The 13,681-nt window shown below is 38.0% G+C and overlaps 1 protein-coding gene across 4 annotated transcripts; it reads left to right on the plus strand.

Moving 5' to 3' along the window:
• Positions 1-907: 907 nt before the first annotated feature.
• On the plus strand, positions 908-13,277 carry foxp3b (forkhead box P3b). Of its 4 annotated transcripts, XM_031566201.1 has the most exons (14): positions 908-931; positions 1,558-1,599; positions 3,702-3,863; positions 4,257-4,331; positions 9,682-9,793; positions 10,175-10,334; positions 10,532-10,633; positions 10,786-10,873; positions 11,090-11,164; positions 11,462-11,618; positions 11,788-11,864; positions 11,975-12,076; positions 12,258-12,379; positions 12,505-13,277. In XM_031566201.1, the coding sequence occupies exons 3-14, from the start codon at positions 3,723-3,725 to the stop codon at positions 12,536-12,538; spliced, it is 1,245 nt and encodes a 414-aa protein (XP_031422061.1). In that variant the 5' UTR covers positions 908-931; positions 1,558-1,599; positions 3,702-3,722; the 3' UTR covers positions 12,539-13,277. The 4 variants fall into 4 exon arrangements, with proteins under 4 accessions (XP_031422061.1, XP_031422059.1, XP_031422060.1 ...); XM_031566199.1 differs by having other exon boundaries at positions 910-931; positions 1,558-3,863; XM_031566200.1 differs by lacking the exon at positions 908-931 and having other exon boundaries at positions 1,350-1,599.
• Positions 13,278-13,681: the final 404 nt, after the last annotated feature.

The following is a 13,681-nucleotide window of genomic DNA, read 5'->3' on the forward strand; positions in this document are numbered from 1 at the left end:
ACTGTTTTCTCTATTAACATCCGTCACACTCGTATCAGATTCCACAGAAGTCTCTTCATTTGAATTATAACACCTTAGATCATTCAGATAAGATGTTCTCGTTATAGCTGTTATCAACTCTGATCTTAATATTGATATAACAGGAAAGGGACCAATAAAGTAGAGATAAATGAAACCTTTTAATTCAATTAAATCTGAATTAACTGTGACCGTCTCTAAAGCACTCTTGGTCATACATTGATGTTTAAATCCAGTAGTCAAGGATAACTTGTTGAGAGCATGTTAGATGTTCAGATTCAGCAGATTGTACTTTGACTGTAACTCTACTTTCACTGCAAGTGAAATGTCTGGTCAGCTGTTTTGGTTTGGTTAGTCAGAGGTTTCTTAAAGAGAGCATCAACGTTAAGAAATTATGAGTCAGACCACTATTCAAATACTATGTGATGAGGTACTTTTGTCTCTTTGATCATTTGACCTTGCAGATGTCATCAGCCTGTGTGTAGGTTGGGGCAAATGTCCATCGCATGGGTCAAGTCGAACTGAAAACTGAAGAAAACATTACAGTAAGGACTACTGTTTATATGACTATTCTGGTGCCATCTGCCTGGATTTGTATGTCCAAAATATCTTTATATGTGTGTATGTAAAAGAGAGAGAGATAATTTTGGATAATATAAATAACTGAAACTTTATTAAAGCACTTGACAAAGAGATAGACAGAATTATTCCCATCCATGCATGTTCACAACATTAATTTGTGCAGTTACGCAAAATGGTTTATCCTAGATGTGTTTGCGTGGGGGAACCGTTTGCGGTCACTGAGATCACTTTGATAGAAAAACAATTTTTTCCTGTCCTGTCAGTATAAATACACCTCATTTTCGATGCGAATCTTCTCATATGTAAATCAGGCCAGAGGAAGGCACCTATGGTGAGTGACATTTCATGATGTAACTCCATAATACATACAAAGAAATCATTAGTTATCCATTTTCAAGTATAAAGTTACCATAAAATCTGTGTGTTTGCATTTTCTTGAAAAAGTTCTTACAATATTTTGATCGCAATGCAAATCATACAATCATTTGCAATGGACACATTTGTGTCAGATGTAACATATAGTCTTGTGAATAATTTAATCAAGAAACTTGAAACTTGTACATGCAAATTGTGAACTGCACCGAATAGAAAAGGCATGTGTTATTACATCTGCACTGAATACTATAGTTACTATTATGGTTGTCATATATGCATGCAGGCAAGGGCTGTGTCTCATTAAGTACATAATACAATTGTATTGTGGGGGCTTTTAACCTTTCACTTCCAAGCAATTTGATTGCATTCCATGCAAACCCACTTCCTTTAGAGACAGTATGTACAGGCTACAGACTTGCGTGCAACAATACGTCATAAACATGCCCACCTACTCCTACTCTGCACAACAGGTAGATGTGACACTACTGTCAGAACTGTATAGTTTTCTCAGCATATAGCCGATTGCCTCTTAAAGATAATATTTTCCGTACTCCAGCGAAGAGTTGAACACCTTCTTTTCAGCAGGCACCTCAGTGACTGTGTGGGTAGAGGAAGTACGCAAAGGTATGTGCGGCCCACTGATTGCTCTTCTCAGCTTGAAGATTAAATGCTGTCTTTGTTTCGGACTGATCTCTTTGCTCGAATCAAGTTGATCAAGATGAGTTTGTGTAGTTATTTACTTCTTAAGGGCCAGAATAATCCATGATTTAAAGTGACTTGAACAGCTTGTGGTCATTACTTGATTATTATACAGTGATTACTCTTGTTTATGCCAAGTGATGTTCCTGTTGGTGTTATGTTGAGAGGTGTGGGTTGATATACGACAGAAATTCTATCCCGGATGCAGTGCAATATTTTTTCAACATTTGTCAGCTTTTCATCTTCATGCAATTGTTATTGTTTTGATTTGTTTTTATCTGCATTCTAATATATTTTCATTAGTAGATTCCAAATTACATCTTGCAGTGAGTAACTCCTTTTTCTTTATATGACTCAGAGTCCAAATAAGTTTTGTAATATAGAGACCTATGGCTTGATATGAGAAAACTTTCTGTAGAGGAAGAATGGAAATGTGAAACATTTGAATGGCGAGTCAAACTTAGTTCAATAATAGTGAAAGGGGTGTTATGTCTGTAGGTATCCTTATTTGTAGAGGCAATGCCTTTATCATTATGTATTTATTTATGTAATTATTCTTCTACAAACTCACATTTCTGCCACATTAGTATTTTAATGTGTGTTAATATGTCTTTATTAATTTAAATAGAAAGGTATTCCTGTCATTTTTACTTGCACTGTAGACAAGGGAAAGGACCTTTAGGCCATAGTGATTATTTAAAATTTGACAAATAGTTGCTACAGTATATCTGAATGATATTCCGCAAAAGTCATTCTATAGCCCGGTTCATTCAAATCAAAAGGAAATGTCTAGAGATGTTCTGCGTAATTTTCCATTGTTCAAACTGAAAGCAACAGATAAGGATATAGGTATTTCAGTTTATTCAGAAGGATGTTTGCTCCTCAGGTTCAAAAACTAAAATACTAAAAATAAAACTGTAATCAGCTAAAATAACAATATCCAGGATTCAGTAAGGTTGACTAAGGTTGAATAATCAAAGTTACATAAAGTATAAAATACTGTGAATGTTAAATTAAGTAAAATTATTTTCTTTTGCAAATGTGCATGGTATCATATGTGTATTGTTTGAAGTGTTTTTAAGCATTAGATCAGTCTAGAACGATGAAACTATTACATGCTATTCTGCTGTACTTAGCGCTGCAAGCATGTATAATGTAAGATGATCATTATTGTTGTTAACAAAAGTTACCGTGATAGCTGGCTTGATATTATCAAGTTATTTGCTCTATATTTCTCTGTTAAGATCTTTTATCTGTGAATGAAAAAGGCCCGTGTCAACCACAAAAAACGCGTTGCACTTTCTCCTCTGACTAAATACATTTGTCCTGTTTCTGTTTTGGATGCTTTTGTGTTCTTCCTTTTGTTGCAAATGCCAAATGCGATACAGGGTGACGATAAGCCCAGATTTGTATTTAGAGGGTAATATCTGCTTGTCCATTTGTTAGACATGCTGACACAAATCATGCACGTTGGAGATAAACTAACAAAGCAGAGGTGGCATGGTTTTTGAAAAAAAAAACATGGAGCTGGTGGTTTTACAGTGCAACAGTGCAACAGTACTACCCCCGCAACCACACGCACCTGTGCATAGCCAAGAAATATCACTTCAACTTTCTAACTCTCACAATCACAGAGCCAGAAAGGGATATGGAATGTGACTGTTTTAGTCTTGTGTTTTCTTTCACACAAGGGAATCATCCTACTATTTAAGCATTTTCACTTAACATATGAATGTGCATACCACTGTTTCAGACACCTCCAGAGTTTTTGAGATGTTATTTTACACTGTTATTGAAACACAGACACGTATTTGTTTCACTTTAGTGGGTGAGGAAGTTGAATTGAAGTCATTCAAGGAACTTGCTCGAAGAATATTTGTACTCTTGAATGTAGAAAACGAATTCAAAAGTAAAAACACGTTGTCTTAAATACAGATAGTCATTCATATTAAGATAGTAGACATAGTTGACATCATGTGGTGAAATATTACTCAGAAATCCCTTTGTGTGTATTTGTAATGTTGCAGCAAAGACACCAGAAAGTGAGTATGAGGTCTCGGCGTGGGAGTTTGAACTCTGGCGAATTGCCGCTCGTGTGTCAGGATGAGCCCAGAGACGCGCCATGTTCTGTGCCAGTGCACAGACAAAGACACTCACTTCAGCCAACAGGCCTGGCCACATCAGTGCAGGTACCACATCACTGTTTGCAGTATGCCATTGGTGGGACGGGTGGTGTGTTTCTAGCTACTGGTAGAAGTTTTATCATCAAGGATTGAGAGGCCATGTTACGTCTATACATGAACTGAGATGCTTTTTAATGATGTGTTTTCATTTTGATTGGCCTCCAATGCCTCCAGTGATACATAAGACATAGCAAGGCAGTTTTTTTTTTTTAAATGGAAATGCTTGGGTTACAAAATTGATTTTATTCTACAAGAATTCCAGGCTTTGTGTTGAATTTTGTTGATTCTAACCATGAAAACAACAGATGGAACGATGAATAAAAATGCATAGAACACACAGGAGTGACACAATGGAAATGGAATTGGAATTTGCTAATTATCATATTCATCCACCCACAGATTTCTGCACCGCTCATGTTAAGACTGTCAAGCCCTTTGATCAGGTCAGCTCAGACATCTTTACTACTACAGCAGGTAACTATGAACAAATGTAATGCAACATACCCTAACTTTAAAGTGAAACTTAAAACTTAACTCAAAATGTACCTTAATGTAAAACTCTTCAGTTAACTTAAAACACAACTTAAGTTAAAGTAAAACTCCACTTAATGTAACTTCTACAGTCACAGCGACTAAAAAGGCATTCTACAAATAAAAGGTTGACAATACCACAGACAGCAGAAAACTTTTTTCTACTTTCAAGAATCTCCTTATCTTCTTTTTTTGTCAACGATTCTTGGAAAGATTGTCTTCAAGCAAGTTTATGATATCCTGTACCTCAGTGGACGTTCATTCAGTTAGTCATGGTAGGGACAAGTGTCAAAATCTCACCAACCCTCCACTGGTGTACCCTAGGGATCGGTACTTGGACCCCTCCTTTTTTTCTATATACGTTTGTTCCTATGGGTTCTTCTATCCCTGTTTGCGGATCCCGCAGTGATATTTCATCTGTCTAATTAGTTAATTTGCTTGAGGCCTACTATAATAATAATAATAATAATAATAATTGGTACCTAATATTGTTTCTTGAATTATTTTCCATTAGGGTTATTGGTGTGATGCTCAAGCACACTATTGATCTTCTTAAGTTTTCTTTTTATTCTTTTTATTTGTTCTTATTCCCCAAATTTTTTTGGGCTGCTTCTCCTCCTAGCGCTTTTGAGATATCAACACGCTCCAACTCTGACCATCCTGATCCTGTGTAGTGCTCTTCAGAGGTGTAAAAAGTACTGAAATGTTGTACTCAAGTAAAAGTACAATTACTTTGATGAAATATTACTTAAGTACAAGTACAATTACCCATCTAAAAATCTACTCAAGTAAAAGTAAAAAGTAGTTCATTTAAAATGTACTTTAAGTACAAGTTACTTAGTTACTTTCAACAACTTGATGGGGGCCGCTCCTATATATTGCAAAAAAAGACAAGGGGTCATAAATTCAATACAAAAACTAGTTATTTTTAATTAAAGGAGAATCTTTAAACATTAAACATCTCAAACATTAAACATTAAACATGTCAAAACAACATTTAAGAACTTTTGGGAGGACATGTCAAGACATGAACCACATGACAGCTAAAATGCCGCTGCCCCACTGTATATTTAAACTTTGGTTACTTTACTTGTCCACCTTTTGAGCATTAGTCTACAAACTTCTTGTTGAGTTTGAGCAGCAGCTGATTTTCAAGGTGAGTAGAGTTCATCCGGGCTTGCTTTGCAGCGAACAGCAATGAGTTGCTCGCAGGCGGCCGAGGCAGGTAGGCCAGTATTGAGTTACAGGGACAGTTTTTTGATATTCTGAAAGGAGTTCAACAGATCCATATTGACTGAGACACAGGCTAGGTACCCTTTTAACTCCCCTATACCTGCTGACCTTCTGGACTTCATTGAGGAAAATAAATCATCTTCATCTGATGAATGTTGTCCAACTTGTTCCAGCCTCTACCATCCGGTCAAGGTGTTGTCTGCCATAGACCAGACCTGTAGAATGACAAACAACATTTCTGACAATTAAGTATTGAGCTGCCATCAAGAGTGCATCATAACACAGAAATAGCTATAAATAGCTACTCTAGATGACAGACCTACAGTATATATACAGAATTTTGATATATACATTACCGTAAATCCTCAAATAGTGGCCGGGGCTTTTATTTACTTAGGCTGCACAGCGCACCGGCCTGTATTTGGGGCAGGCTTGTATTAGGGGCAGGCCTTTATTTCTTACGGCTCTTCAGAATGTTCAAAAAAGTTCCGTTGATTTGAATGGGGCACCCCAACGTTAGCATGTCTGTCATTTCTTGATATTCACCACTGCGAAAAGTTAATGACCGCTGTCATTGGCAATTCTAATTCACATCTTTCATATCATTCAGCAAGAAGTCCGGTCATTTAACGTAGCGGAAAGTCATTGTAATTTGAAGTCAGTAAGTAATGGGTTGCTACACAACACCTGGAACGTTAAAGTTCTATTAGCCTGAAGAACATCGCCCCATAATGCCGTGCGGCGGGCGCATACTTTCCTCTGATGCACTAAGCGCTCAACGATGTTCCTTAACAATGTTCCTTACTGCATGTTGTTGTTCTGTGTTGGGACTGAGTTTATACAGATGTGTGACGGTTGCACAGTCTCTTCGTGATAACTTGTACCAGGGCATAAAGCCCGTGCCATTTTTACATTGTGTCGTGTTTAGTGTTTATTAAAAAGCCATAACAAATATTCCATACTTCCGTGATTTTTTACAAAATGCTACCGGTACCTTTTTTTTACCCCCGGCTTGTATTCGGGGCCCGGCCTTTATTTGTCCGTATGGACCACGCACCCGGCTACTATCTGAAGCCCGGCCTCTAATTGCATCCCGGTCTTTATTTGAGGATTTACGGTATTTTCTATTTCTACATGCATCACAATTCATAATCCTCAATTCTTGCTAACCGAGACCCCTGCGCATAAACATGAAAGACGCGCACGTTGCAAAGCCACCACTTGTCGTTATCAATATCTGACTAATCGTGATAAATTCCAGATAACGACATACACATTGACACTGACTTGTCCAACTGTCTGACAACGATGGTGTGCGCATTCACATCGTTCCTGTTTCAGGACATGGGAGGCAGCCAAATGATTAGCCTAATATCAGTTTATGTGTATTTCATTGCTGATGACTGATCTGCAGTTTTTAACACAATATGAGAGACTGAACAAAATAATGCTATGACCTGAAACGAATGGAAGACAGGGATGGAATTATTATTAGTCTATTGGATGACGGCTGTAAACACAAGGATGGATACGAGGGGTGTACACGAGTGTATAGCTAGCCTATCGTCGACGTTAGCATACTCAGGGCAGTTGCAAGTGCTAGCCAAAATTAGTGCCATGAAACGCATATTTTGCTTAATGGAGCAAAGCTAATGAAACAACAAAAACGCTGTATGAACTACTAATGGAAAAGGACAAATACTGTACTTACCAACACATGCTTGCGCAGATTTGAAGATCCATTTTTATAAGCTGAAAGTTCTGTCTTGTGGGGCAGGCACAGCCTACACAGCATTATAGCTGTTGCCTCTAACATTGGAAGGCAAACTGCTTGCTGAGATGTGGCCACGAGTTTTCTTCATCTTCTTTAATTTCAACTGCCGGAAAGTTCGGTGCTTCAGCTTGTTGGTCGCCCGCAGCTTGTTGGTAGTCCTCACTATCATCTTCCTCCATCTCTATCTTTCGTGACTCGGCACCGGCAGCTTGCATCGACTCCATCATCCACTCTATGCAGCATCCACCACTGCAGTGAGAATTGTCGTGCGGGATTCACGCCTTTCGGTTTCCTGCCTTGAACTATGTTTTTTTTTTTTTTACTCAGTAACGGATGTAATTTCCAATGTAGCGAAGTACAATACTTCAGTCAAAATCTACTTAAGTAAAAGTAAAATTACTGATTTCAAAAACTACTTAAAAATTACAAAGTACACAAAAAAACTACTCAATTACAGTAACGTGAGTAAATGTAATTCGTTACTTTACACCTCTGGTGCTCTTGTAAAAACGGTTGTACTACTCCCTGTTGATTTTTCTTATTGCCGAGCACAAAGCGCTGTAAAATCTCTTTTTAAAAATAAAGTATTAATAACAATCCATATTTCACCTGATGTCAGTGTAAAGTCTACATATCTGGCTGGCTGGATTTTCCCGAACTATTTCAATCACAGTTTTCCCGAACTTTTTAAACCATGCCATTAATATATTTTAACCGATGGTAGCGGACATAGTTGGTGACCTAAGCCTATCAGAGGTTTTCCCCTTCATTTAATACTTTGTGACTGTGTGGTTTACCTTAAAAACTTTAAACATAAACTTAACTTGAGTTAGCATTTATGACTTAACACTTAAGAGCAGTGCAGAAAAAAGTATCAACAGAAAATGAAAGATAAACAGAACATGTTCACACCCTCTCAGGTGTAAGCAATTGCCACTGTAAGCAATAGGGATGGGTATCGTTTGGTTTTTATCCGATACCGGTACATAACCGATACTTTTAAAACGATACCGGTGCCTAAACGCTGCCGGAACCGATACTTTTATAAAAAATAAAAAAATGTTTACGATTGACGACATTTAAGAAAGGCTTTATTGCCAAATATATGAACTGTTTAAAGTAGATTATATATATAAATAAATACAAAACACCTTTTAACTTAAAACTTAAATAATATATGAACTGTTAACAAAAGTTTAGACTATACTTAAATAAATACAAATAAATACAAAACACACACACACACTACAGCTTCAATACTTCAGCAATTCTTTTGTTCAATTCAATTTTTTTTCTTCAAATTGAACAATATATTAACTGTTTAAAGTATATTATAAATATAAATACATACAAAACACTTGGCTTCAAACTTTTTAACTTCAAACTATGAACATTATATTAACTGTAAACAACAGTTTATAGTATACTTAAATAAATATAAATAAATACAAAAAACAGCTTCAAACTTCTTTTGCAAAAATATGAGCATATTTGCCTTTGGAGTCAAAAATGTATTATTTTGTTTGCATTTATTTCATGAAATTTCACCATTTTATGATTTGTTTATACCTATCTTTTCTATCTTGTTTATAGTTAATCTTGTTACTTGAACACACTGAGTACGAGAAAATGTGTACTGCCCCTTTAAGAGACTACCGTAGGTTAAGTATAGCTGTCATCTCCGTTTATTTTTCAGTCTTCGGTTGCTGATCTGCCGTTGACTCTTTGCCTTCTCTCCACTCTTTTCACGCAATTGTTTTGTTGCATTTGCTGCACGTCGCGATGTTTGAATATTTTGGTGCGAAATACAGCCACACTTTTGACCGTTTACCTTTCGGTATTTTCTCTGTTAAAAGGTTGATGGCTAGTTCTGTTTGTGCTTGCTCTGTGAAATGCTGCATGCTCTTCACTGTCATAAGACTGTTGCTATGAAAACACCAATGAGCGTGAGCGACACAGGACAAAGTTTACATTGGGAGCTGGGGCAGTTTTACATGTGCCCCGCGGAATCTGCCTAGCGACCGTGTTCAATTGGCTCAGGCACCGAAATGAAGCACCGAAATCTGCGTTGCATTTCGGTCCGGGTAGGTACCGGTTGTATTGGAACCGGTTCCATATTGGTACCGGTTCTCGGTACCCAACCCTAGTAAGCAATGGCCACTGCAAGGCCAGCTGGGTGTGCAGCAGGTTGTAGCAGTGATTGTGTGGTTTATCTTTCTGATAGATGTACTGTATATAGGTATGAGGGTTTGACCAGTTGATGGCACATGTTATTGTTTTTAACAGTGCTCCAGTGAGGAGGTGGGCAAACAGTTTGTGCAGCTGACATCCATGACCCCCAGAATCATTCAGAGTAGACCTTCAGTCCTCAGACGACCTCCTCATCCTCTGCAACAAGGTATGTGCCAGATACGATTATTATCATTATTACTTTTATTATTTTGCAAGCCTCAGAAGGTGGTTTAAGTTTGTTTTAATATGCATTATAGTAACTACTCAACCTGGACATGGTTTTAATGCACCCAGTTCTCCCAGACTTCTCCATGATCACATCACATTTTGATAATTTTTTTTTGCTTCTCAGGCTTAACACTCTTTCCCCTTTTTTTTCTCCAAAACTCTTCATCCCACACATATTCCCTTTACGGCTTATAGCCATTGATTTTGAGTTTTTTGCTACAACACTTGAACATATGTAAGGGGCTTTTAGTCAATACCTGCACCCATATGTTATCTATTTATTATAAAGCATTATTAATAACAAACTTCACTTTTTCAGATCAGCCAAGATGGTCAAACCCCTTTTCAGATGAAGGCTTTCACGTGATCAGACGTTACCTCACAGCGTCAGTGGGACATCCGTCTAAATGCACCGCTGAAACAGCCCAGTCCTGGAAACTCAGCCAGCACAGGAGATCTAGGGGGCACACACATCATGAGTAAGGAAATCATTTTTCAGAGTCAAAATCTGATTCTGATTTTGGGTCAAACTAGGTCTTATGGTTCCGTGATAACATAATTGTATTTGTGAGAGATGCGCTTAAATGGGGAACATCCTGTTTGTATGCAACAGCAGGCAGACACTGATGAAGTTCTCCTTCTTAACTCTTGTAAAGACAAATCCTCTCTTGCACAGGCCTTCTCAGTCTTCAGAAAACCAAAGCCCACTTTACGTTAACGGACTCTGTCGATGGCCAGGATGTGAAGCAAGATTTGAGGACTATGCAGATTTCCAAAAGTAAGTCACACGGTTATGCCGGGCTGCCCATAAAGTAACAATAAAGCAAACAGTTGCAGATGTATTGTCGAGAATTGCATAGAGGTGAAACGTTTAATATGTCAATAAGTTGCCACCAGCAGAACTGTGCCATTCTCACTTAAATTTGCCAGGCACCTTATCAGTGACCACACTTTCGATGTCAACGGCAGTGCGCAGTGGAAAATACAGCGAGATCTGGTGCAACGCATGGAGAACCAGGTTATGTTTCAGAGTGTGGCCCCTGGCCTGTATTATCATATAGAAGTCATGAGTCAACGCATTTCACTGTGTTGGAGAATCTCAGACCAGGACAAGAACAAGGTCCTAAAAGTAGGGCTGTCCGTGTGGTTGCTGTGGTTGTACAGATGTTACTGTTGGGTAAAAGCGTTGGTGCTGTGACTGATTTGAATGTATGTGTGTGACCTGCGTTCACAGCTGGTACTGGAGAAAAAGAAACTCCAAGCCATTGAGTGTCACCTCAACCTATCTGACCAGAGATCAACAACCTCAGTGAGTATCTTGATCAGCTTGTCTAATGTACACCACAACAACAGACTTACATACAGACATGTCATCTGTGGCTATCATGTAGTTCTTTCCAAATGTTGTTGTGCTCATTCTTGTAGATGAGCATCTATGAATCAGTATTTGCATTACTCCTTTAAAAATGTCAAGCATTTTAGCATTGCAGACAGAATAAAGTTTTAATGTAACCAAGCAGGTACCCCTCACAGTCAAATACTAAACATGCGTAAAAGCCTTTTTGTTTGCATGACACGACTGAGTGAATGACCTGTTTTATGAAAGCCCGTGCAGAAAGCCAGCTCCTGCCTGCCTGCTAGCCTGGCAGAGAGAGAGGCCCGATCAGAGGGAGCATATGGTGCCTCAGAGTTTGCCAGCGAGGAACCAGTGGAGCGGGGGCTTCCAAAATTATGGCAAGCTCCCCTCCCACACCTGCTGCCAGGTACCACCCACTGCCCTGCCCAGATAAATGACCAAACACAGGGATGGATCTGATGTCCACCTGGTGTTTCCGTAACACGCCGACAGTGTGTGATCACTCATTTTATGGCTTGAAGAGAGCCATGCATGCTGCACTTGTTAATCCACTGACAACTGTGCATTTTTTTCAGATATGACTGCCAGCTTTGATGTTTACAAATATACCAATATTAGACCTCCATACACCTACGCTTGCCTAATACGATGGGTTAGTATCTATTACAATGGTGATAAAGCATTGTCATTTACTTTTTTTACGTGTTTCGTTCAGGAAGGTGTTAATATGATTCATCTAATGGGTTTCGTGTGTTTTTCCAGTCAATACTGGAGGCCCCAGACCAGCAGCGGACTCTCAATGAAATCTACAACTGGTTCATGCAAATGTTCATCTACTTTAGACACAACAATACAGCATGGAAGGTATAACTGACACTCAGTGACTCCAAATGTGATTTAAACTCACATTAATGATGGGTTATTTATTAATAAATAATTAAATAATTAATTCATTAATAATGAGGAATTGAGGTATTAATATGACTCTGTGATTTGGTATTTTGAAGTTATTATTTTGAAATAATTATGCACACTGCTTCAATAGAATGCAGTCCGTCACAACCTGAGCTTGCACAAGTGCTTTGTGCGTGTTGAGGGAGGGAAAGGAGCCGTTTGGACAGTGGATGAGACTGAGTTTCAGAAGAGAAAAAAACAGAAATTCAACAGGTGAGTTATACGTTTTCCAAAGTGAAGTTCATGCCCATTCAGGTTTATCTTAACACATAAAAATGTATTTCATGACACGGAGGAGAAATATAGTTGAAATAATCTAGATTAATGTGGTTTTACAGGGACTACATGTTGAGATGGCTCACACCCTACTAGAGTCTTCCCTCAAAGCCAGACTCTCACTGAAGCAGAGACATGGCACCTTTTTCTGCAGTGACTATATAAATTTAATATGAGGCTCATCCAGACCGCGATGCTGCCCTGAATAAAGGTGTATAATAACTATATAATAATAATAATAATAATAATGATAATAATAATACATATGAAATTAAAATTTTAGTCATTAGTACAAACTGCTTCTGTTTTAAAACGGTTTGCTGTGTAGATATTTTGAGCAATGAATTTTGTCTTTGATAGCTAATTGGTATAAAACGTTGTGAAATAAATTCCCATTTAGAACTCAAATTCCCCTTTCATGTTCATATGTATTGAGGCGTGGGAAATGTTTCTTGCATTGGTGTCTGATGTGTTGTGTTAAAACGAAAGGCCAAGGTCGAGTGAAACTCAGCTCACCTTAAATTCATATTGTTTAGCATTAGCATTACAGTCCTTACAGGAAGTACAAAGTATACTGCTGTACAGGATATAAACACCCAACCATTTGAAGTCTGTCCAGGGAATATCACATCTGTAGTTTTCTAAAATGTAATGAAATTCATAAAATTGGGTGTTATTTCAGCATGTGACCAGAAGAGGGCCATAGAACACAGGACAGTCTGACAACTATGGGTGTGGTTGGCATTACTCCTATTAAAACAATGGATGGCATAGTATAATTCAGAATTTTGTTCTTTTCGTTTTGTTTTTAATAAAGAACCTTATTCATCACCAATTCTATTGAACGTGATATGACAATGATATGGGATAGATAGCAACCTGGTAAGGTAATGGCAACATGTTTACTTGTGAAGAATATTCAAGTCTGTTGAAATGGTCTCAGTGGTCTGATGACCATTAAAGGACACACAATGTAATCTGCCTATCAAGGAAAATATGCTCTTTAACTTTGAATTTCCAATGTCCACATTTGCTTTAGTTTGTATGCTGAAATCAGAAGGATGTTGTCTTTGTTTAAGGGCTGTACCCATCTTTTGGAGAATACCTTTGTCAGCATATGGCTGATTTGTCACAAACCTGTGAAACTGAGAAACCTACTACAAACTGAAACTGTACCCAACTTATCTCTCTCTCTCTCTCTCTCTCTCTCTCTCCCACTCTCTCTCTCTCTCTCTCTCT

The sequence above is a fragment of the Clupea harengus genome, chromosome 4 (assembly GCF_900700415.2).
Source record: "Clupea harengus chromosome 4, Ch_v2.0.2, whole genome shotgun sequence".
NCBI lineage: Eukaryota > Metazoa > Chordata > Actinopteri > Clupeiformes > Clupeidae > Clupea > Clupea harengus.